At 35.7% G+C, this 27,332-nt stretch overlaps 1 protein-coding gene across 17 annotated transcripts in view; it reads left to right on the plus strand.

Moving 5' to 3' along the window:
- The window catches only part of PAM (peptidylglycine alpha-amidating monooxygenase), a 304,923-nt gene that overhangs the window by 166,506 nt on the left and 111,085 nt on the right, over positions 1-27,332 (plus strand). For all 17 annotated transcript variants that reach the window (XM_023212219.2, XM_023212220.2, XM_026454292.1 and 14 more), the window contains 3 exons: positions 3,958-4,045; positions 14,425-14,510; positions 16,205-16,288. In XM_023212219.2, coding sequence (XP_023067987.2) covers positions 3,958-4,045; positions 14,425-14,510; positions 16,205-16,288 — 258 coding nt within the window. The remainder of the gene's footprint in view (positions 1-3,957; positions 4,046-14,424; positions 14,511-16,204; positions 16,289-27,332) is intronic.

Raw genomic sequence — 27,332 nt, forward strand, 5'->3', positions numbered from 1 at the left:
TATACAAGAATATCTCCAAAATTGCTGGTTTCTCTATTTGGTTATGTGTGTTCTTCAGAATCTTTCCATGTCCTAAGTCTGGCAGAAGAATCAAAATTTGACATGCAGACTTGGATATCCACTTGGAAGGGAAAAATGGAGAACTAAATGACATTCTCCCCTAGGTCACGTTCTTAGAGAATTTTGTGGTGGTGATTATAATCTGATGTTACTTAAAAGAGCCCATAAATCCCAAACAACCCCATGCAGTGAGGATAAATTTTTCTTAGAACTCCGGAATTTAGACCTAGACATCTCTCTTTTCAACATGTCATCCACACACATAGTTTCAGGTCTTTCATTTCAGATGACATTATCCTTTGAGAAATCCTCCAACCTGTGTGCTTTCAGTGTCATCAGATTTCCTTTAATTACTGTGTGAGTCACTTTTTTGGAGTCTTAGTCCTTCAGAGATACTTCATTCCCGGGACTTACCCACCTATAAAATGTTCCCTGATCTCATACATCAGGCAATCTGAACTGTTAGCTCCCATTGAGACTGAAGTACCATTTCCACTTAAGCAACTGTCATCTTAATATTGAGTTAGAAGAGTCAGTGGCACTTTTAATCTTATCGGATATAATATTCCTTTGCATTCTCTTGAGGCTGTGTTTTGCACTGTTTCTCACCATCCCAAGGCTGTCTTTGTTTATTCTGCCTGTCAGAATTGCACAGTGAAATGCAGTTGTTTCCATTATTATCCTCTAGCTCTCTTCCCCTTGGATCCTTTATTTCTTTGGTGTATGATGGGTGAAAAAGAAAAGAGACATTTCTTTTTAAGATGTTATTCTACAGTATTTTTCCAAATTCTATTTTGTGTTGTGTTGATATCTCCTGCATAGTCTTATGTGTGTCTTGTGCCCAGCAGACCTAGAATTCACTAGGGGTGGGGTCTTATTTTGCAAAGCCAGGCATAATCAGCAGGAATGTAGCAAACCCCTGAAATGAACCTGTCAGACTAATCTTTTCCCAGCCTGCCACTCCCCACCACTGGCAGCAGCCCTTCAGTGAAATTGTCCAAGCGCTGCTTTATTTTAAGGCGTCTACTGTTTGTTTTAGATTTACATTTTGATTTGACATTCCTTTTGCTGGAGGTAGTTTTCATTTCAACTTGCAATGAATTGTACTTTGAGCTATAATTATATAAATATTTAGATATTATACTTTTTCTTTAGGATATGATAAAAGATGGTTAGTTGCTTGTTTTTGCTGTGTACTTCTAATATACTTAGCATTTAAATTAGATCTGGAGTTTCTGGAGGAATATGTGAGTCAGTGAGAATATGTTTTTATGAAAGGAAACTGAAGAATTTTTTTTTTCTACTACTTAAAGACAGAGTTGTTTATTATTTTAGAAGCAAAAATTAAACACATACCTAGTTAGAGTTCAAAGTAGGGCAAATAAATAAGTGGTACTTAAAATGTATGTCAGAAAAAATGTATGTCAGAAGGAGAAAAAAATCAGAAAATGGTTAGAGAAGTTATACTTTAATTAATTAAGATTTGCCCCCTTTACTTTACAAAGGACAGTTAGAAGAGTCTCTTACATAAGCAAGGGCCCAGGCAAACTATTTTCTTCCTTTCCTCATGGAAAGCTAGAGATTATATGTTGTTGTTTTTATGATCTATTACTTTATCAACAGCTCTCTTCCCTGCTCTTACCTGAATCTTTTGCTTATTAATATTTCATTTTTTAAAATTACTAATAGCTCCTTATTTTTCCAGAAATGTCTTTGCCTTGTTTCACAGCAGCATACACATTGCATTAGTATAAAAAAGATACTGTTGGTGTCTCCTAAACAGACCCTGACAGCCCTGGGCTTTCTCCAAACTGTCTTGAGCCTTCTGTGTGATTCCTACTACCCTTTCTGGTACTTTCATCCATCCTCACAGCTTCAGGGTTCAATTTTTTAATGCTTCCCAAATATGTAATTCTCTGACCTCTTTCTTGAACAAGAGTCACAGAATTCTGACTCTCTGCTGGATACTTCCACCTGAATTTTTAGCAGGTGCTTGAAACATTGTTTTGCATCCAACCACTTAATTCTTGGAATGAACTGCACTTGGCCATGTTGGCTTATTACCAAAATTCCAAGAATGATTCAGTCGTAGGAAATTTATCCACCCACAATAAGATCTTCCGAGGGGAGGAAATCATGTAGTCATCTACACAGGTTCTGAAAAAGCAGAGGGGTCAGATAACCTCTCATGGATTGGCAGAGGGAATGTTTTTTAAAAAAGTAGGGGGAGGAGGAGGAAGATACAATTAGACAACAGTTATAGATGTTCATAAAGTAATATAAGCAGTTTAATAAAAATGAATATAAGATTAAAAATTGTATCATATACCAAAATAAAATCAAGGTGAATAAAAGACCAGTACTCCTACCTCAGGACTTTTTCCATTTTCTTTCTGCCCCAGGAAAGATCCCTGGTAGGATTCTGGAAGGGAGGAAGGAAATCCTGCACTCAACTTGACAGTGGTCTATAGATACAGAATCCTTCTTCTTTCTTCCGTTTCTCTTGCTAACAAACTGCAGCTGCGTGACAATAGGGACTTTCTATGAATTGTGAACGATTGTAACTTCCAAGTGATTCTTTCCTTCCAAAGCATCTTCTTTCATCTCTTAGGCTTACTATATTCTTTGGTAATAGAAAACCAAGCCTCAAGTTATAGCAAGTCCATTTTCCAGCCATTCTCTCTTCGTTAATATTTTAAATGATGGTATGAACACTTCAAGATTTAATTTTTAGGCTTCAAGTTCTTATTTTCATTGCAGTAAAAGAAAGGTTTATTTGTCTCCTCTGAAAGTGGTAAGCCAAGATGGCACACAGTAGGTTTGGCACATAGCGCTATGTTTTCTATCAGACACACTTTGCCAGTCATGGTGCTATAGTTTGATGTAGAACTTTTTTGCTGCTGTTTTGTTTTATAAGTACTGATGTCTCACATACACGTTCTAGCAATAAGTTATGTTTTCTTAATTTTATCAAACAGACCAAAATAGCCGAAAGATGCATTTTTGCACACACCTGAGATTTAAGATCAGTTTGGAGCTATTTAGCATTTTATGTGCAAAGGTGACTCATAAACTGCTACTGCATACTGGACAGCATTTTGATGAGGATGAAAAGGGATGAGCCAAACCGACACTAGGAAAGGGAGTTCATAGATGATAATATAATTTATTTTTAATTTTTTCTCTTTCAATTATGCATTTGTTTATTTTAATGTCTTTCAACAACTATTATTGGGAGAAAACGAGAAATGTCATTGTATAACTTCTGATATCTTTTAACAAGTATAACATGCTTATTCAGGACAGTAATTTTATGTCTTTTGTACTTTTGTAAAGATACTTTTTCTACTTTTCTTTTTCTTTCCTGGTAAATTGCTTCTTCATATACATCCCAGTGACTATAGCACTGTTGTTATTCTAAGATGGTCATAAATTTGTATTATGAATTTTTGTGTTCATATTTTGACCACTCACTGTGGTTTCTGTTTCACTACAATGTTGTACAGTGTTTTATGATACTCAGCACTCTACTGAAGTCTGAAAGGAAATATATTGTGAAGACATAGGCTGCAGATTTCATTTAATACCCATATAATGCCCTCACTACTTTAAAAGAGGTCTTCCATTTAAAAAATGTGTGTGTGTGTGTGTGTGTGTGTGTGTGTGTATGTGGGTGTGATATTCAGCCTATTATTTTTCCTTTTTATTCTTCTAATCATATTATCAAATCATGCTTATCTTTAATAAGATAATTTATACAAACAGGGCATTTGATCACAAGAGCATCAAAACATCTTTGTTTTACAGGTATTTGAACTATTCAAATATGTATTTTGTGACTTTGGTGCATAGAAGTGTAACTTATATTCACATACCTGTATTATTTTTTCATAACAGTTGACTTCAAGCCTCGAGCCAGCATGGATACTGTCCATCATATGTTACTTTTTGGATGCAATATGCCTTCATCCACTGGAAGTTACTGGTAAGGATAATGGGTTTACAGTATAGAAGGGTGTAGAAAATGTGTTTTACAGGTGCAAAGTGTATCTGTGCAAGTATTTTACAACTGGTTAATAAATAGGCAGAACATTTTAAGAGAAAGAACTTTGTTCATTGGCATCACGTGGTTATCATGATTTATCACAGTTATTTGGTCTGCTATGGAGCATATCTATCAGTCTTTGTCACTGACTTAATAAATATATGTCTCATGGACATAAAGATGGAAACAGTAGAAACTAGGGGCTGGGAGAGAAGGGAGCAAGAGTTGAAAAACTACCAATTGGATACTACGTTAACTATTTGAGTGATGGGTTCAATATGCCCAAACTCCAGCATTACACAATATACCATGTAACATGTTCCCCTTGAATCTAAAATAAAACATCTTAGATTAAATAGATGTATATTATATTAATATAATACATTAAATATATGTATATTGTTATACAGTAGTATGTCCAGGTGCATAAGGCTTATAAAGAAAGTCTGAAAATTTAGATTATTGATACTCTGATATTAATTTTTAATTAATGTTCTTTGGCATTCTTGAAGATCACCAAACTCAGAAAATAGCCACATGTTTTAAGCTTCTTATTTTTCAAGTAGACCCAGAATCATTGTTATACATTTAATAGTCCGAAATGACTGGTGTGCTTTGCTTTGCATTGAGGAATCTGTTTTGAGGTCCTGTCCCTACATAATCATGTAGACTGATGGACTTTTCTGTGTGCATCCTAATATTCATTAGCCTGATGCTAGTCAAGCAGCAACTGCTCTCTTGTCATTTTTATAATAACAATATAATGTGAATTTGGAACTGTTAAAAGCACAGGGCAATTAGTGGAAATCTCCATGGACCAAGTACCATCAAAGCATTTGTTAATAGGCTTAAGTTATTTGATGAAAGGAACATATCACATAGGAACCCAACTTATGTGACTGGGTTTATGTAAAAACGGAGTCAGCAAATCACAGTTAATACCCTTCAATATCAACATTCCCGTTTATGCTCTTCGGTAAATTTTTGTAAATAAAATTCTGGGATTAAAAGATTATTCTGTGACAGCTTTTCCTGAATCTTATTCAGTAAATCACATCCTTTGGTTTTTATGCTTTAAAACTATTTCTTCTGAAATTACCAATATTTACCTTTGCATTAGACTCATTGAAAATAGCTAGAAGGATTTAAAGTCTGTTTTTGCTGCACCTTGGTTTAAGGGAATGAGTGAGAAAATAAAACGACCCTTAAATGCTATTCCAATTCTAATTGTTAGGAAAAATTATCTAAAATGAGCCAAGCATAGCTCATTGTTCTCATGTTAAGGGAGTACAACAAACACCTCATTTTGGCCTTTAAAATATTTATTAATATTCTTAAATAAACTATTTTGAAATTAAATCTATAAGATTTAATATAAGACCAAAAATCTTCCACATTGGGGAATGAGAAGTTTCAAAGAAAAATATAAATGAAAGTGAAAACAAATTTTGAGTAGAGTAATTGTTACATATATTATTTTGCTAAAATTATTACTTGAAAGTCAACATAGTAGAATGAAAGAGCAGTGAACTAACTTGCTGGATTCCCTGGGTGGATTATTCAGCCCATCTAGAATGGAGTTCTTGTCTTCATTTCAGCAAAAGACTTATACTAGGCCATTTATAAAACCTCTCTATGCTCTAAAATTCCATAATTCTATGAATATAAATTGCATGCAAATGATGAGTCTGATTGGAAAGGCATTATTTCCAGGAGTTGGAAGTGTGTGCACTGCTTGACTCACCTCTAGCAAGCAGCTTACCGTGTTTTGCCAGTCAGTTGCATCATTGAGTAATTACAATTCTTAATAACACTATACCCATATCATTTTAAATGGATTTTAAAATATTTGCCTTGTATCCTATAGTCCCACTTAATTTGTAGGTTTGTTGTAATTGAATTTACAATCATAAAACAAGGACAATTGGTGCTGTTATTCAGTATCTTTTAACCAAGCCCAAAGTGTTTAAGTCTAACATTTAAAAGTAGGATCTTTTCAATGTGTGAACTAGAAGACATACATTAAGTAAAACTGTTCTAATGACTCTGACTTCCACAATCAGGCCTTTTTAATATATATTCTTTTACATATATATAAATATATTTGTATGTATATATATAATATATTATATATAAAATACATATTTTATATTCTTTTTTTTTTTTGAGACAGAGTCTCGCTCAGTCACCCAGGTTCTAGTGCAGTGCTGCGATCTCAGCTAACTGCAACCTCCACCTCCTGGGTTCAAGCAATTCTCCTGTCTCAGCCTCCTCAGTAATTGAGACTATAGGCACGTGCCACCATGCCCAGCTAATGTTTGCATTTAGTAGAGATGGAGTTTTGCCATGTTGGCCAGGCTGGTCTTGAGCCCCTGACCTCAAGTGATCCACCCACCTTGGCCTCCCAAAGTGATGGGATTATAGGCATGAGCCACCACGCCCAGCCACAGGACTTATATTCTTATTTAAAGATAGTATACATTCTTTATCTTCCAGTATTTGGCAAAATCTATACTTTAAAGAATTAGAGCTCACAGGATATTTCACAGCCAGAACTTTCAGTTGCTTCACAGAAACATCTTCCACTCCCCACCCCCAGTGCCTCACAGGCTCAGCCCTGAAGATAGTCAGTGGATATTTTCCAGCTGTTTAACATCATATCCTGTCGTCTGAATTATAGTACTCACAACAAATATCTATTAGTGTCAAAAGTCTTGCATTATTTTTCTAAAATTTTTGAGTCATGGAATTGATCACACTCATTTTATAGTTGCAAATCTGTTCTTCAATTATTGTAAGATATAGACAGCACTTAAATGAAGACTCCTAAACTTTCACATATATTTTGGGTATGATACCTATAACAGTTTTTGATGCTTAAAAATAACCAGAAGTCATTCACACTCTAGGGAAACTTATAAGGAAATACAAAGCTGTTTCAAGGAAAGAAGAAAAAACTATTTTAACATCAAAATGTCAAACTCGGATTTCCTCTTTTCTGTTTGTTAGCCAGGATTTCCTCCTGTTTTCACTTTAGTGTTCCATTTTCATTGTGAGCAGGTTGGCAAATAGGTGTCTTTAATATAGAAAACATGTTTCCCCTGAAATTATGAAGTTATAATTCACCCTCTGTCTTCAGGCAGCATTTTTAATATGAAGGCAAAGAGCTATTCTGATGATGTTTCACTGTTGTGCTGCCCTCCTTTGCTCTTTGTAATTGCTTCTTTCTGCTGTTCATTAAAATATATTTACAGTTATATTAAGTTTACATGAAAATAGTAGACACAGCATGAAGCAGTTTTCATTATGTAGTCATTTTAATTTTAAAGTTTTTTTCATCTGCACACATTCTAGCCTTTTGTGACTCATTCCAAATTAGCAACTCACACTGGCAATGTGTCTAGTTAATTATATGCATGTGCATTTAAATTGCATACATAGATCTGAACCTTTTAATATTCTGTAGGGTGGTGCCTTTATAGTTAGAGTGGGCCTAGTGCTCAATTCCAAATTAACATACCTCTAGAGGATGCAAATAAGGACCAGCTGATGGAAAAGAAGCAGCTCTGCTGACCCATGTAAAGAAGGCGATAGTACCTGTCGGATGTAACCCCAATGCCTTCTTCCCAGGCGTTTGGAGGAGGAAAACAATTAACCCCATCTAGGGACCAAAAGAAAATAATAGCACCAAGATTAGAGCAAGCATATCAATAGCATGATTTGTTGCACTTTATTTGTGCTCTATAGACTTAATTCAAAGCATTACAATTATAAGTTCCACAGATTTATTAGCTGAATATGAGCCTAAACTAAACTCTAAGTGAGCAGATGCTCTTTTGAAGTTGTTAGTTATGAAATGAAGGTGTTGAAAACTGGGTAATTTAAATATAAAAATTTACTTAAATAGTCAATTTTGAGGATATCTTGGAAATTTAAATATTGTGTTCATCTATTCTATGAATTACTCATTCTGTTTTTACTCTTTATTTTTAAATAAGTGATAAGCTACTTACAGTTTCAGTCTTTGAAAATCATATTTTGTTTATGCAAATTGTGTTGGCATTTGGGGTAATTCTGGAGTGCTCTCTTTTTTAAATATGAGATTGTAGGCTAGTGCATTTTTTATTCTGCTGAGCAGAGGATGTAGGGTTTAAAACAATTTAGGAGTACAAACCCCAAGATTTTGTGTTTAAAATATTGGATGATTAAAACTAGTGGGCTTCTTACATATCTAGTCTTATACTTTGGTGTGATCTTCTATGCATAGCTAAAATTATTTTTAGTTCTTCTTATTAATATTTGATTTTAAAGCTATTTCTAATGACACTTTGGACCAACTAATCTTAACAAACCAAAGATGGCTTCTACAGGTTGTTTGATGTTTTTTGATGGAAAAAAAATCCCAGCTGGTTAAATGAGGCTAATTTCTAGCTGTTCTAACTGGAATGATTCTCAAGCTAAAGCAGTAGTGCTTTACCATCTTATGAAGCTTTAGCTTAAATCCCTTTCAACTGTTTCTATTTATTAACCACCTGCTGTGTCTTTTTAAATGCCACTATCTCCACAGGGTTACAGCTGCTGATGAGGAGAAAAAAAAAGGAGATAAAACATGTGTGTGTGTATATATATATATATATATGTATATAGAAGCCTATATGAGAGACACTCTGCTTGGGTACTCATTTAAATGTCTATTTTTTAAAGGTGATGTTATTTTCCAAATAAGCCCACGGCTTTGTTGCCTCCCTCCCAGTGATAATGATTCTTTGGTTGAGAACAGCATTTGCATATGCTGTCTTTATGCTCCCCTTCCATATCCTGGCCCCTGTCATCCATACACTATATACAGCAGGATTCACTGTGTCTTCTGCAATCCCCTCTTTGTTTTTTTCTGCCATAGGAAACTTCTAAAGTTAAATATATGTAACATCCTTGTCAGTATAAATAAAAATAACAGAATCTCCCAAATCTACACTGTCTCTTGTTTTAAGCGCTGTAAAATGTGGCATTGAGTGCAGTAGTAGTGTTTAGACATAAATTACTGATAGGCTAAAATTAATAGCATCCATTCTTTTTTTCCACTTTAATATTGTAATAGATTCCTATCATATTGCATATTGGAATACTATAACGGATCAATTTTTAAAACACAGTTGGTCTCTGGTTCTAACATCTAGTCACCAATGATTATGTTCCTTAGCTAATAATATTAAGGTACTTGGATTAAAGGTGTTAACAGGAGTTCCTTAGCAATTGCCCAATTCTTAGTAGACTAGTGTCAACTTTAATAAAATAGAATGTTATAGTTGGAACCCTTTTGACTGTTTCAACAGAAACAAATGCATTTTTTTCCTCACAAGACTAATACTTTATGTTAGATAGAGTAGCAATATTATAATGCAGCATTGTATTTAGCACAGATCCAGAACTGTGAAATCAGAATATCTTGGTTTCAAATCTCAGCTCTGCTACTTGGTAGTGGTAATAAACATTGGTTAAATGATGTCAGCTGTATTGGTCTGTTTCCTCATCTGTAAAATTGGGCCACTAATCATTGGCAGCTTGATTGGGCCATCATGAAGGGTAGATGAGGTAATATAAGTAATGTGTTTCGTGCAGTGTCTGACATGTAGAAGGGATAGCTATTATTTTTATTCATTTATTAATAAAGTATGTATTAATCATTCACTATGTGCCAAGCACTTTGTTGGGCATGGAGAATTTGGTATGAACAAAACAGACACACACGCTACTTTTATGGACTTACTGCCTGTCTAACCTTATTGGAGCAAAGGAACAGTGGGTAGTTTCTGTGATGCTATTTATCAGGCTGGTATTTCTTAATCACCATTCTAATTTGCTTTTTCCTTATGTATCCTTCTAATTACTATGTTAATGTCTATCCATTGCATTGAAATTCACATAGGATTGTCTGAATTTGGGAAAATATTCTATGGGTTTATAGAGCAGTTAATAGTATTTGAATATCTGACTCATACTGAATGCATTTTGAAAGGTAAGGACCATCCCCTCATGCAATTGATTTTGTGTTGTGTTTCTTTAAAAAACTTTCTAACTTTAGATCAGTTTTCCTGGTTGTGGTTCTGTTAGATATGTAATGCATTAAAATTGGAATTTAAGGCTATACAGATTTAACTTGAGGGCATGACTGTTATTATTTTTTAAGTCAAAAGAAGAAACGAGTTATCAGTTCTGATCTTCCCTGAGTAACCTTGGCTTTTAAATAGCCTTTAACAGATACAACCAGAGAACACTTTAATAGTCACTCATGCTGTCTTTGGATAATTCAAAATGACAAGCTACCACTTTTCAGTGCTTGGCACAGTCAGAAAATATTCATACCATCTGAATGGCTTCCCCGTGGATTAGATGTGAAAGGGGTTCTATATGAAAGGTCCAAGAATCCAGACTAGTTTTATCTTCAAATGTTAATTCTCATCATTTTTACTATGAATACTAAGAAACCACAAGGGAGCTATGTGAACCTTTTCACAATTTAATCGACTTAGTCTGGAGGAGCCTTTAGGAGAAGCTGCTAGAATGATAAGAAAAAGAAACCTGGTTGATGAGGCCTGAAATTACAACAGCCATTGATCAAGAGTTACATTGCTTCCCAGCCTTAAGGCTCTCTTTACTAGTAAGAATAGTGAAAATCCCCTCTACTTCCATAGGTCCTTTTTTAGGAAGCCAAAATATACTATACCATCTTTCTCTTTTTGGTCATTTTACATGGAGAAAATATGATACCATTTTCATTTAAAATGGGAAATGGAAATGTTTACCACTCTGATATGTTATCAGTTATAGAACTCAGTTTTCTCACCCTCTTGTTTTTCCTCTTAGTCCTCCCACTGAGTTTTAGGATTAGTTTCAATGCCCCGGTGTCCTCCAGTGAGTCATTCTTTACTCAGTCTTGAGTTTAATATATTTTTATTGTAAAACCGGGTTTTAAAAATTAAACCAGTGTTTGCCTTGAAGCTCTTATTTACCAGACCTGATAAGAGAATAAAATATTAAATCATTGTCTCTTTGTGCATATGTCACAAACAATTTATTTCATCTCAAATTTGATTTTAGAATTGCATGCACAAATTTCAACTTAGTTCAAGGATGACGGTAGTAATCAAAGCTTATCTCCACATAATATCATTCTCTGGCCATAAATCAGTGTCAAGAATTGAGATAGAAGGGACTGTGGCAGCCAGAGCTTTGAGTCATGGTTTAGCTGTTTGACCTTTGGAAGTTACTTAAACTCTCTGAGCTTATTTAGCTTTAAATTACAGCCTGCTGGCAGTGTTGTTATATAAGCTGATTTGTTAAAACAAACAAACAAACAAACTAGGCAAACAATAATTCAAATGTATTGGTGTTTATATTTTAAATTTTTAATCTAATTTTTTAAATAAAATATTATAACATGAAGTTGAGAGTGCAATACAATTTAAGTTAATTCAGCTCTTTAAGTGTCTGTACATGGAAAGTTGAAAACTCACCTAGAGGTAAGTTTCACGAGACATTGTTTCATGATTGATTTCATGACTTCAGCATGAAGATATTATCCTACATATTTGTATACTCGACGTCCTCACAATCTGGGTGGCTGATACTTAGGATGAGGAGTGCTGTAGTTAAGGAATGGAAGGTGGGTGGGGGTCAGAGAACACTTCCCTGAGGAGGAAGGCTTGAACTGAATCTTGAAGGAAAAAGTGAATACAAGTTTTTCAGGCAGAGAGCTGGGATGGGATATTTCAGGCAAAGAGAGCAATGGGAATAAGGAAAACTGGAAACCGGAAGCAACTTGGCAGGACTAAAAAGGGGGTGTTGTCTGGAGATAGTTTCTAGATCATGACAGGTCTTATGTGTTATGCTACAAGATTTGGATCTTATTTTGATTTTATTTTGGGAAGCACTTGAATGATTTTGAGCCAACAAATGATGTAATCAAATGTGTAACTTAGAAAAAGTTACTAAACCAGTTTTCTCTGTTATATTTCAATCTGGTTCTTTCTAGTCATCCATTGAAAATCAACTTCCATATCAGAGGAAACAATTATCTTGTTTAACCTAAGACTGTCATCACATGGGTGTTAGGCATTTGTAATGTTTAAGATCTTTGTTGAAAGCTATGAAAATTGCCACCCAAATCTTTAAATTTTAGTAGCTCACAGCAGTGAGATACAAAGTTCATCACATTTGACAATATCATTTCTTTATTATAGCTGAGGCCAGGAAGGAAAATTTTGCTTTTGGGCATCATCCAACATCCTGAGCCTTTTAACACACTTGGCATAAGGATGTCACAGGCATTTCTTCCAAGGTACAATTCTTACATGATAATGATCCGTCATCATAAGTGTATTGTGTTTGACAGTGAACAGTAAGAAACCACTGGTTGATGTCTTTTATATTACACATTACACAATCTCTTTCTACAGCCTGATTTATAGAAGCAAGATCATTTTGCTAAGCATAACCTTATCAAGACCTCCTGGTTCTGAGTTCCTCACCCCTTTTCAGACAGGCAACACAGTTGTCAGCACTCATTGCCTATCCTCCAGCCTCATTTCTGGCTAGAAGCAGAAAACATGGTAAGGGTCCCTGCCTCTGAGTCTGAATGAACTTCTTACTAGTGGTTTTCATAGGTGCAACATGGGTGTTTTCTGTGTTTCTGGCTTCAGTTTCTAACTTGTAGGAATCTATCACAGTCGGCCTTTGTTTCCCATCCAGGTCAGGGGCAGTGTACATTTTTTTTCTGTGTGAGCCAACCTCCATCCCAAGAAGCTGTATTTGTCCTTGTCCTTTAGAGCCTTCAAGCTTTTCAGATCTGCCTACACGCCTGACTCACCTTTTTTGGTCCCAGTTTTCAAAACACAAATAAATAAAAGCAACACAAAAATGTAGCCTAACAATGTTTGGATTAAATCCAATTTAATAATAGAAAAAGCTAAGAGATATATTATAATGGGAAAAAAATGTGTGGCTTGGAGTCAGACATACTACCATCTATTAACGCGGATCTACCAAACATCCGAGCTACCGCACTGAGTGCCTTATACACATCACCACAGCAGCCCTATCACAGAGGTTTCCATATAGGAACTGGGCCTTTGAGGGCTTATAAACACACCCAAGATACAGAGCTGCTAAGGGGTGGTTCTAGAATTGAACTCCAGATCTGTCTTTCTGCCTGGGTGCTCTTTTTACCCTGTGACACTCTCTCTCAACAGTGAATCTTCAGATAAAGTGAATGTTTTGTTAAATAATGCATTGCCCTAGAATAGTACTTTGAAGTTTATAAAGTCTCATTTGACTTACAGAATAACTCTGTGATGTAAGTTTAATTATCCCTGTTTTCCGTGAGAGAAAACTAAAGCTTGGTGAGATTAAGTAACTTTAAAAAAAGTTAAGTAACTTGCACAATGCAACTTATTAATGCATTCCAGTATTCATAAACTTGATCATGCATATATAAGATCAAGAATCCTTAAGAGAGGCTGGGTGCAGTAGCTCACACCTATAATCCCGGCACTTTGAGAGGCCGAGGTGGGTGGATCATCTGACATCAGGAGTTCAAGACTAGCCTGGCCAACATGGTGAAACCCTACCCATCTCTACTAAAAATACAAAAAATTAGCCTGGTGTGGTGGTGGGCACCTGTAATCCCAGCTACTCAGGAGGCTGAGGCAGGAGAATCACTTGAACCCAGGAGGTGGAGGCTGCAGTGAGCCAAGATCATGCCATTGCACTCCAGCCTGGGCAACAAGAGGGAAACTCTGTCTCAAAAAATAAGAAAAAAAGAAAAGAAAAAAGTAACTCTTTAAGAGGGACACACTTGTATTGTTCACCCTACTGATGGCAGGCACTGTTTGTTGCTTTGGGCAGATTTGTTGACAACAGTGATCGCCAAAGGGGAAATGTGTATGACTTTTTTTTTAGTCCATATTTCTGCGGCATTAACTTTGGTTTATACAGACCGTCTATGTAATGCTTGTTTTTCTACCTGATTACATAAAATACATTCCATATATGAACATATCAAGGTAAAAATTATATATCTCCCTCACAGGATTGTTTCACATCAGGCAAAAAAAATGTCTCCCCTTTTATGACTTTTTTTTCACACGGGAATAATTGTTTGCCCTACTCTTTATTAGGATCTTAAAGCTAATATCATACAATGATGATATATCGATGTACTTTGGTTTCAAATATGTTTCCCTGTCACCTCCCACCATGGGGAGCAATTTATGCATTTTACTGTTTAAATCTTCATTTATACTACTTTTTATTTTCTTCAGGTTTTGTGATGAAGGAACCTGTACAGATAAAGCCAATATTCTGTATGCCTGGGCAAGAAATGCTCCCCCTACCCGGCTCCCCAATGGTATGTCAGAGGCCTCTTGGGTGGTCGTATGTCCAGCTGCTTAATTTCTCTTTCCAAAGTCCTTTTTATTATAGTCCTTTCTAACCAGTGATGACAATGTTCTGTATTGCTGCTTCACAGTAAAAGTGCTTGCATTACCTGCTTTGTATTGAAAATGTTTCATTTAGGTAATTACTCTTTCTCTGCCTGTCTTTGGTAAGTAGTTTGCCCACACAACAGTTTAGATAAAATTAGAAAATAACCAAGGATAGATACCTCAAGCCACCTTTGACCTAAGGCACATTGGTTCTTGACAGCAGACACATTTCATGAGCCAAGAGAGCTAGGAATTAAATAAATTGCTGTTTCAGCAGAGATTTTTTTACAATCTTGGAACCTAGGTATTTAACATGATGCCAGACCTCAGCTGGCTTTCTGACTGCACCTCTAAATTGTACGTAGCTTCCAATATGTGAATGTATTACCAGACTCTGTTTTATTACCTGAATATTTCTTAATATTAAAGGGTGTGTGTGGTTCTGTTACAGAATAGGTCTGTCCTGATTCATGGATGATCTTGTGATACACATGCGCCTCTCTTTCCTCCCTTACTTATTGCCAGCATCATTAAATGATGTCTGATTTCTTGCACTTCAAATGAGCCTCAGAATTCTCTCCATACGAGGCAGCTGCAACCAAACAAGTTTGAAACTAACAGGGAGGTCTGTCATAGATTTGTTGACACATTTAGATACATTACTAGAGGAGATCTGTAAAAAAGAGATTTGTAAAAAAAAGAAAAAAAAAAAGGTATACTTCTGCCGGTAAATATTTTCTCTGTAAAATTTTTAAAGCTCACTATCAAGCTAGCTTTATTAACAGTAAGACTAACTTGGACTCGGGAAGGGGAACATCACACAATGGGGCCTATCATGGGGAGGGGGGAGGGATTGCATTGGGGAGTTATACCTGATATAAATGATGAATTGATGGGTGCTGACAAGTTGATGGGTGCAGCACACCAACATGGCACAAGTATACATATGTAACAAACCTGCACGTTATGCACATGTACCCTAGAACTTAAAGTATAATAAAGAAAGAAAGAAAGAAAGAAAGAAAGAAAGAAAGAAAGAAAGAAAGAAAGAAAGAAAGAAAGAAAGAAAGAAAGAAAGAATATTCGAATTCCAAAAATTCACTGACATAATGGACTTTAGTAATCTAGTTGGTAACTAGTTTCCTCAAAGCCATTTTTGTAGATACCTCTTTTCACAGCAGAAGAAAAGTAATGCCACTTAAATGCTCCTAAGAAGTCTATTTCCTATATTCAGTCATAAAATAAATATGAATATATACAAGCAAAATGGGAGAATGGGTTTATGTATGTCTTTTAAATAATCAATAGAGACAGGATTTTGTTTTGTTTGTTGTGTTTCTTTCAAAATGAGTGAACTGTCCTCTTAAAGTGTAAGTGATTACTCTGGTTCTGAAGTGGGAACTATGAATAGAATTTCATCATAGTTTTGAGGAGATTATAATGACAGATTATATTAGAAATTCTCAGTCAATGTCTGTTTTATTTCAGTTTTCATATAATATAATTTTATACGTTATATGTTATTTTATTTCCCTCGATTTCATAGATCAGCAATTTGAGATTAACTCCATTTTAGATGCTCATTTCTAATATATTAACTTTTTTTATAAATCTTTAGGTGTTGGATTCAGAGTTGGAGGAGAGACTGGAAGTAAATACTTTGTACTACAGGTACACTATGGGGATATTAGTGCTTTTAGAGGTAAGTTTTGAAATGTTGGAACTAAGCAAAACTTCCAGTACTATATTGTTTAAAATGCATGCACAAACTATTATCTACATCTTAAAAAGAATTGCCCACACCCTCTGCCCACTAGGGAACAACAGCTTTTGTTTCCTTTAATTTGGAACTGTTGAAGGAATGAATTTTATTTTAGAAGTCATTTCTGTTAGGCACCTGTGTATGCTACTGTGTTTTCTTTTATGCTAACTTTATAGAGCTCTCTTGCCTTCTAGTGTATTGTTTTATCAGCCTGCTCCTGCTCTTATTAGGAGTGCTGATCATTCCAAGCAACACTGTTGGAAAGCATAGGAAGGTACTGGTTTTTTATATTTATGTTGCTCTGAGCAAGCCACTGAAAGCCTATAGGTTCTGCAATACCAAAGAGGTTCTCAAACAGTCAGGCTCATGTCGATTCCTTATCTATCCATACCTGGCACTTCATGAACTCACCCATTGTCCACTGCTGTAAGGCACAGACCCCAGCCACCCTTTAGGTAATGCCGAACACTCCCCTAGACACGTGTTACTCTACCTATGATAGCTATGTACTTTATTTAAATGCCTCTTTCCTTATTATAGATCATTGGTATGAGAAAGGGGCCTTGTTCCCAAGGCAACCAAGGTCAATGCTTGTTACTCCTGCTGCTGCATTTAGTCAAACTCCAACTGCATTCGGGTTCACATGGGACTGTAAATATTAAGTAGATTTCTCCTTGTCTTTATTGCTTTTCTACTATGTCTTGCTGACTTATATATATTCTCCTGAATTCTCTAATTTAACATTATGTTTCTAACTAACCTGATACATTTCCCTTTCCAAACACATTAGATATCTCTCCAGCAACTAAATTTGGAAGTAGATGGCCATCTCTGCCTATGAAATACCCTTTAGGACCTTTGCTAAGAAAGCCCCATGGGGTAGAAAGGGCCATAGATTGTCCGCATTCAGAACGAGGACAGTAAATGCAGTCTCCCTCTGGAAAAGGGTGTTGAAAGAATGATTTTATGTCATTGAAAACATTCTACAATCAAATATATTATAAATTAATATATTTATTAATATATTAATAAATATTTATATATAAATTAATATATATAAATGGACTGGCCTATGAACCTAACTTAGAAATAAAACCTATTTTTAGATTAAAAATTTGCTTTGAGTTATACACAAATAACTGCAGTTTTTGGAATAGAACATAAACTGTTAACTCTCTGTAGTGCTGAGAGAAAGTTTTACTGAAAACAAAGAAATAAATAAGGTTTGTGTTTGGAGAACAAAGAGAAATTATCTGCTCTAAAAATTGACCATGCTGATTTCAGTAGAACACGCAGATTGTAAGACTGCTGACTTCCAAAGTATTGACAAGGCTTTAATTTCCTCAAAAAAGGCTAGCAGGCCTTCCCAGATCACCACAATTAAAGTAGCTCATCATACTGGCACATGTTCTCCCAAACCCTAATCTCTACCCTCTATAAAACCCTGGACTTAACTTTTCAATCTAATTCCCCTCAACTTTGTAAGGACCCCTAACAGATACTGCATTGATACTCCAGAGAAAACACATGATATATGCTTGTTTTTAAAGATATTTAATTTAATTTCTTATAAGGAGTTAATTTTGTTTTATAATTTATGTTTAGGGATTGTAAATGTACTGATATTTTAATATGTACACATCTAATTATTCTTTGCTGTAAGAGATGAGAAACTTTAACTTTTCAATAGTAATTTTTTATTTTCTCTTAAGAACAGTTTTTCTAAAAGAAAAGATGTATGTGGTAAAGAGATTACTAGTGCTGTAATTCATGTAACTTATTGTAATACTATAAAAATGTAAGCAAAAATTTCACTCATGTAATTCATCCAGTAGATACTATCAGGTCCCTAAAGCTTTATTTAGAGTAGTAAATAACACATGGGAAAATATCAAATCTCACTGAAACAATGAGATATCATTTTACATTTATTAATTGGGTGGGGGTGGATATTAAATTGTCCAGTGTTTGGATGAATCTGATGCAGTTTAGGAGACTTTATAAATTTAGTATGATGTTTTGGAAAGCATTTTTACCATTTCATGTAGGTTTAATATATAGTATTAAAATATTGTTCTAGGCTTTTGTCCTAAAGAAAGATTTTTTTTCTTAAAAATGCACCTCTATCTACCCAGTTATTCATGCACATGAAAAACTGGAAAGTTCACAAACGGCCCTCACTAGGACATTGGTTAAATAAATGGTATAACAACAAAAATAGCCAACAATAAGATCAAATACAGACTATATAAAATTGATGTATGCTTACCAGGATTGTAAGGCCCAAGAAAAAAGGAAATGGTTGATGAATAAGAAAGGCAGGATTGGGTGATTTTTTTTCCTTTAAAATGTTATAACATTGTCTTTTTAATTACATGTTTAAATTCCACAAATAGAAGCATTTTATTAACTCCTTCAATACCTTCCAGTTAGTGTATTGCACTCCCACTCACACCTCATGCCAAAAAGAGTTAGTATGAATATCTATATGCCTGATTTACTATAGGAATGTCTTCTGCTTTTAGCAGCTTTTGTATTATGATCTCATACTTATCTCCAGATGCACCTAGAAGTGGAAAATAATTACATCATTATATCTTCTAATTATAAAAAATGCATTAAATATGTATGTTAAGTACATATATATACAAACACACAATTATACATATATATATATAATCACAGCACTGCTTTTGGTGTGAATGTCAGGGAAGATTTGTATTTCGTGGTTTTAAAACTATTGGTGATATTTTAAAGTATATAAATTGTAAATCTGAAGCAGAGTAACACTACTAGGAAATTATTATAGTCTACTGAAAAGTGGAGAAATGTTTGGCTTAAGGGTATGAATATTTTTCCACACAGGGAATGTTTTAGAGAATTGAGAAACTTAGGACTTTTCTTTAATAAAGCACTAGAAATGAAGGCAAAGTATCTTTTAAAAGTTGTGGGAATGTGGTAGCGTATCAGAGAGAGCATAACCTGCAGCCATACCTGGGCATGTTTTAGATCAAGCTTGTCCAAGCTGCAAGCCACAGGACAACTTTGAATGCGGCCCAACACAAATTCATAAACTTTCTTAAAATATTGTGAGATTTTTGGGTTTTTTTTTTTTTTAAGCTCATCAGCTATTGTTTGTGTTAGTGTATTTTATGTGTGACCTAAGACAATTCTTCTTCCAGTGTGGCCCACGAAAGCCAAAAGATTGAACCATCCTGTTTTAGATTGTGATCTTCCTTAGTATGAAAAGATTGGCTGTGATTTTAGAGTGAGTTCTATGGGATTACATAAAATGTTTGCTTTACTGTTTTTGTTTGTTTGGCGTTTTGGAAATTACACAGAATGTGAAGCTGTAAAATAATCCTTTAAAAGCAATCAACTATATTAAATGCCATATCAATCATAGTGTCAAGCCTATACTAGTGCTGGGTGAGACAAGCACAAAAGGAATGAGTTCATAGGCAATAGTAATAATGCATATTGGGTCTGAAGTCTGCAGAGAGACAGGAGCATACAAGTCTACCTGAAAGTGTGGAGGTATGAAGTCTGGAAAAGGCTTTCCAGAAGTTGGACCCAGAGCAGGGTACGGAAGGGTGATCAGGAGCTCCCAGGTCAGAGTAGGAGGGAAGACAGGTTCCAGACAAAGGTAAAAGCAGATGCAGAGACATGGGAATGAAACAGCATCTTAGATACAAACAAATTTGGGTCATCTGACATTACTGGAATGTGAAATGCATAGGGAAAAGTGGCAAGAAATTACAAGAGAGGTAAAAGGTGGGGAGCAAGCCATAAAGATCCTTGCTAGGACTTGATTCCTAAAGCACTCAGAATGCTCTTCAGTCAAGCAGTAACCTGATTGGATTTGCATTTCCTAATGCCGCTCAGTCTTGGGCTTGAGTGCATGGAAAAGCTACTAGCCTTATGAAGAAAGTATGGGGCTGTAGGTGGCCAGAGTGAGCTAGGATTGCAGCTTAGGAAGGCCAGAATGATTTTTTAATGTATAGACTTTTAAATTTTCTAAAACTTAATATTCCGTAGGAAATAGAATGTATTCTAATTGGAAATGAATGTCCCATGTAGGTGATAGTATGGTACCAAGTTTGGTGACCAAACTTTAAGTCCAGGCAGACTGGTAATGGTACATCCTAGTTTGATTACCCTCACTGAGCTTCTAAACCTCTCTTTGCTCTCCTTATCTGTAAAATGGTATCATAGTGGTATCATAAATGTACCATACCATTATATAAATAAAGGTACCTGGTTAAGTAGTCAATAAATGTTAGCTATTATCATTATAGTCCTCATGAAAGGATAAATTTCCCTAAATACAATCTTTTGTCTAGTTACCTATAATATCAAAAGGACGTGGTTACTTTTCAAAGATATTGTAGTTTCTCATTATTTTTAGACACAGAACTGTTTGAGTGTGTCACGTTGCCAGTAGAAGTTTCCTAGTTAAGCTGTATTTCGTGTTCTCCACAGCAGTTTTTGTTATTCATAGTTCAGCTATACAAAGATAAACTGCAAGACCAACTTCCTGCCCTTAAGTAAGTCAGAATAGGGAGAATTGGGGATTCCTCCAGGTTTCACTCTCCCTATTTTTTTTGACCAGTTTTTTCAGCAAAGTCTTGTTCCGAAGCGAAAATTATCCTGAGATTGTTGCTGAATGCTGCCGCATTTCTTCTAGATGTTTTGGCCTAGGAGGATCTTAAGAAAACTCTCCTCTCATTTTCAGAATTTCTGGCATTAGCTTACTAGTTTCCACCAATAACTCATTTCTCAAATTGAATATCCTGTGCACTAACTTATTGAAGTTGGAACTCATATTCTTAGAATGAAGGTCAGGGTCTCTTCCCAAATGTATAGCCCTGATTGTCTTTGGATTGGCAAGATTTCCAAACTATACTCCACTCACTGTCATTAAGCTCTTGGTGCATATGGGAAAGCTAGCAGCTGTTATTAACAACAAACCATACACACACACACACACACACACTCTCTCTCTCTCTCTCTCTCTCTCTCTCTCTCTGTCTCTCTCTGGGCTTGTTTCCATGCCTTTCTCACAGCCCTGTATGTACACCTGCATTTTGTACACTGCTAAATGTTCCTGGAAGTATAGCCAACAGTTTCACTTTCCTTAGAGTGGGTGTTTAATATTTACATTCTAAATTAAATGAATACAGCCTGGAGATTTTATTTTCAACTTTCCTTTATGTAAGCTCTAAGAAGTTTAGTCTCCCAACTTTGGGGATTATTTTAGTAAAATCAGATCATAAAGTTCTAGTTGGAACCTTCAGAGGATGATTGTTTTCAATAGCCACATTTTCCAGAATGCTAAGGTTTTAACCCTTTAAGTACTATAATGGTAAAACATCTTGGATAGAAATCATTTTAGAATATATTATGTGTCTTTGCTGGTCACAGTGGCTCACGCCTGTAATCTCAACACTTTGGGAGACCGAAGCAGGCGGATCACCTGAGGTCAGGAGTTCAAGACCAGCCTGGCCAACATGGTGAAACCCTGTCTCTACTAAAAATATAAAAATTAGCCAGCTGTCATGGTGTGTGCCTGTAATCCCAGCTACTAGAGAGACTGAGGCAGGAAAATCGCTTGAACCCGGGAGGCAGAGGTTACAGTGAGCCATCACACCACTGCAGTCTAGCCTGGGTGACAGAGTAAGACTCCATCTCAAATAAATAAATAAAATAAAATAAATAAATAATAGAATATATTATGTGTCATAGGAAGTTAAATTAGATGGTATATGTGAAATACCTACAGCCGTGCCTGACACAGAGCAGATTGGCAATGAATGTTAGTTCTCCTTATCCCCTTCTCTCTTTTCTTCATAACTTTGAGATATCCTAGTGAGTATCAACAATTGTGCTATGATTTCTTTCCAGTTTTTAGGAGTACGTAGAGGTTTTCTATGTAACTGGGCTTATTGCCATCTCCTATCTGCTCTTCTATATTTTCTGTAGCTTCCTGTGTTGTCCAGCTACCATTGCAACTCATTTTAATTCACACAATGTGCTACATGGAGGAAAATATAAGTAAGAACAAAAGTATGCCCTCATAGAGTTCCCTGTCCAGTAAGCATAAGTATGCTTAAAACAATAACTGTAATAATGTGAGCCAGTCACTATTCACAATAACAAAGACTTGGAATCAACCCAAATGTCCATCAGTGACCGACTGGATTAAGAAAATGTGGCACATATACACCATGGAATACTATGCAGCCATAAAAAAGGATGAGTTCGTGTCCTTTGTAGGGACATGGATGCAGCTGGAAACCATCATTCTCAGCAAACTATTGCAAGAACAGAAAACCAAACACCGCATGTTCTCACTCATAGGTGGGAACTGAACAATGAGATCACTTGGACTCGGGAAGGGGAACATCACACACCGGGGCCTATCACGGGGAGGGGGCAGCGGGAAGGGATTGCATTGGGAGTTATACCTGATGTAAATGACGAATTGATGGGTGCTGACGAGTTGATGGGTGCAGCACGCCAACATGGCACAAGTATACATATGTAACAAACCTGCACGTTGTGCATATGTACCGTAGAACTTAAAGTATAATTTAAAAAAAAAAGAAAAAATAATAATGTGAGCCAGTACAAAGTAAGTGCCACGAGAGAGGGGATTGGAAAGCAGGCAAGATCACACCTAGTGTAGATGTTTCAAGTTACCAGATTGATATCGTATAAGCACCCTTCTTCCTGTTCTAAATTTATGTGTTAGATATGGAGTCTAGATGAGCTTCATATTAATCAGTTAGCATAAATAGACTTTGGCTTGCAGCCCTTATGGGGAACTTTTTAAATAAAAACATGATCATCTGGAAAATGGGGATTAAAAAATAAAATAAAAACATGGGAACACTGCAGCCTGGACTTTGTGACCATCAGATTTGATTTTTCCTTGCCCTCTTGCATTATTCCATGCTGGCTGTGGTCCACTCGGGTGTGGTTTCTGCATAGCTTAGATCCGGACAGGTGGATGTTCCTGAACACAGGGTGTGCATCTGTATTCACACAAATACACATATACACCCACAAAGGGTTCCTATTTAACTACAACTGAAAGAGTAGTAGAGTGAAGAGGCAGGAATGGTAATCATGGCAGGAGGAAGAGAAAACAGAGGACTCCAGAGGAATTCTGATTCCTCTGTGACTCCAGCTATATCTCTACCTCTTAGAAGACTACTGCCAGGAAGCTATTAGAAAAAGCTTTGAAATTGTGAGCACAGGAAAAATCCCTTGCTGATGCATTTTGAACAAGATGGAGCAGAGATCAGTGGCAAGGTAACTGTGCTTAAAATTATTTCATTCCACTATAAAGCGGGTTGTTCTGACTTCAGTGTAAGCATAACAGGTGCTCCTGACTTCCTGATACCTAATTGGAGAGAGAGTGGGAAACTGGGTCAAAGATTGCTCCCTGTTGCTTTCCCTGTTGTCGTCTCTCAATCTGCGCAAGTAGCTGCATCCTACATGCTTTCCAGTGAAATACATTAATCCTGCTTTTACTCACTCTGCTGCAAAGTGCACGATACTATGGGCCAGGTTATTTAAGCCTATGCATATTAAAGTATTTCGGATTACTTTCCATATTTAAGAATCTCCTTTGAAATTGCAAATATGGGAGGGAGGGTATGGTTACTGCTTCTCCAGCCTCAGCTGACATAGACGCCCCAAAGCCACTGAGTGTCTGCACTGGAAGAGAGACATAAATAGCACCATCTAAGCACTCATCCTGGCCTTCCCTGAATAGGACCCTGGCATGTACATCATCCATCAATCTGAATCCCCTTTCCAGAATAGACCGTAATGTTAGTTCTTATCATGATCTTTCATTCCAGAGCGCATATCGTGTTTCCAAGTTCTCAGCTCCAGGGATAGCAGCCCTGCTGAAACAAGCCTCATCCCTGGTAGATCCAGAAATGTGTCAGAAATATGGTTCCAGGAAGGGTACACTTTTACCTCAGTTTTCCTTCTTTATACTCAAGGCTCTGGTACTCATGTCATCTGCCAACTCTCCTTTCTTCTCTCCCTGACTCCCATTTCCAGTTGCTCTAGTGTGCCTTGATGGGGATAGGGACACAAACCTTTATCCAAATGCTTGGGGGCAGATGTGGTCTGGATTTAGGAGGTTTTAACATTTTTGAAAGGTATTCAACTGAATAAGTCATGTACTCTATCACCTTTGTGAATCTGGGGCACCATCCCTAATTAGATACACTAATGTTTCTATAACAAATGTTTAAATATTCACACAAAAAAAGAATAAAACATAAGTATCATCACATTCATTCAAGTCAGATTTTGCTGCCAAAACTTTATGAAAAAACTTTAGGCTTCCAAAGCTGTTTAGACTTCAGAATTGCAATAAATTCCAGTATTAGAACAAAGAAATTATTTCTTCATATTTGAGTTTTCAGTTAAAATACTAAAAGGGATTAGAGGACTCTGGATGTATCTGCACATTTTCCCTTTAAAAGAATCTTCTCTTCTGAACTTTATTTTTCCTCTTTTGGAAAATATAGAAAATTATTAAAAAGAAAAGTTGAAAATCATTTGTAATACCCCTACTATTGAAAGAAAAAAAAGATAAAACCCTCTTCAATCACACGTCCCTTTCTCACCTAACTCCTTCCCACCCCAACTCCAGGTAACTATTGCTTATATCTACCAATTTTTCATTAGCTTAACTCAGCATTTCTATATGTGGAAGATAAACTAATGTATCAGATATGTGTATATGTACTTTTTTCTTTTTTTTTGGACAAGAATTAGATCACATTTCCCACAGATCTGCATCTGTTGTTGTTGCTTTTCACTTAACAGTGCACCCTGGACATATTTCTAAGGCAGCACATGTAAATCTCTTCCGTGATTTATAAAGGCTGCCTAGTATTCTTTTTTGTAGATATACTCTAATGTATGTATCTTATTGTCTATTAAAGATGCTGCGAGTTTTTTGCTATTATAAGCAATGTTAGAAATGTTTTAGGTAACCATGTATTGCTACTGCAGGGTAGATACCTAGAAATGAGATTTTGGGGTCATGGAGTGTTTAAACCCTAACAGATTCCATCAAATTGCTTTACAGTTTTTCCAATTTACAATCCACAGTGAATGAGCAAGTCTCATATCCTTGCCTGCACTAGATGTTTTCACACTTAAAAAATTTTGCTCAGTGTTTACTTAAACAGACTCCTTATAGTGTTTCATTTAAAAGATAAGAATTAACTGGAAGATCTTAATATTAATAGAATTACCTCAAGTTATATAGTCTAGATCAGAATTTCTCAAAATCTAATCAGAGGACTGTCTGCACCAGACTCTCCTTGGGCTACTTTTTAAAATGAAAGTTCCTAGTTCAAACTAGGCCTACTGAATCAGATGCACAAAAGGCAGAGCATAGGCAGCCTGAGCTGGCTCAGATAGGCTCACAAGAGCCAATTGGTAATTTGCAGTGTTTTTGTAAGCTGATTGTTAAATATAGCGATCATTAAAAATAAAGGCAAGAAATATTCAAAAATCTTTATTTCCTAATTATTTTACTATATTTTACTATTATCTGTGCTCTTGAGGGTATTTGCACCTGTTGTATCTGTGTGGTAGAAATACTACAAAGTGTTATTTTACTGCTAATTTCTTCCTAAAGCAGTGATGTCATGTTGGTAGTTTGAAATTGACTGTGGTGGGAAAATTTACATTGAAATCAGCTGTGGTGGAAAAATTTACACCATGGAAATTTTATCACAAATAGTGCAAGTCGAAGTTCTATCTATTATTTTTCTGGCTGTCTAGATCTGAGAAAATGATGGAGAGGATGTTGGCAATGTGGATTACTGTGAATGCCCCCCAAAATTTAGGACATACTCTTCCAGGATTTGCACACTATTATCCATTACACCAAAGATTTTGCTGACATCCTTAATGTGCAAGTGCAGTTCCAACATATGTCTTTGTTGTTTCACTAAACAAAAATATTAACAAGAATTCTTGTCTGAACTACTTCATGGCAATTACAACCATCTAAAAAGTAGAGCAAAAGTCAAGAAAATAATTGTGTGAGAATCAACTGCTTATACGAAGTTAATAATGAAAAGTATTGTATATTTTATTATTATTTATAAATTGTTTGCTGCACATTTTTGCCAGTAAAAACTGTAATAAACATATATACATACCATTAGTATGTATTTTTTTTTCACAGAGCCAGTATATTACTAGAATATCACTGGGCCCAGGATTCTGAAATTTTAACAAGCTGCCTCATTGATTTTTATGCAAACTAAACTTTGACAACTGGTATTCAGATTTTCCTAGTAAGGATTAAAGTCACTCCTGCATTTTTTTCCCTATACAACAGGTGTGTCAGGGCAATCTCCTGGGGCCTAGGACATGAGCAGAATAATTTGCATTTACCAAAATAAGTTCAATTAAATCTCAATTCTCTTAAGAAAAGGGGAGCTTTGAAAGAAGAAAATGCATTTAATTACTGTCTAGTTCTTCTAGCACTTTATTTCATTTAGAAATTCGAAGAGGAGTTTATTTTCTTAACTTTTTCACAAAATTTGGCATTTGGATTTTAAAATTCTTTAATAGAAGCCACTTACAATGCATATATGACATTCTTAGAGATTCCCCTCCCCATATACAGGGGCAAAAATGTTCCTTCTTCACACTTGATCTAGATATATCTTTTTGAAGAATGGGCCAAAATAATTTATATTCCTTCATTTTTCTACATTTTTATTTTTAAGTGGGATATATGTGGTGACAGACGCTAGAAAGGGAAAGGAAGAGGTCGATGAAACCAACTCTGAAAGAGAAATGATTCTCTACCTACAAGAAGGTAGCATTCAACCTGCACGAAACGCCATGGCCTTTTCAGTTAAGGAGAAGAGGTTGAAATGGGCTGAGAAGGCACTCTGGAACAGGAAAGCATGACTTTTTGTTTTCT

The sequence above is a fragment of the Piliocolobus tephrosceles genome, chromosome 4 (assembly GCF_002776525.5).
Source record: "Piliocolobus tephrosceles isolate RC106 chromosome 4, ASM277652v3, whole genome shotgun sequence".
Lineage (NCBI taxonomy): Eukaryota > Metazoa > Chordata > Mammalia > Primates > Cercopithecidae > Piliocolobus > Piliocolobus tephrosceles.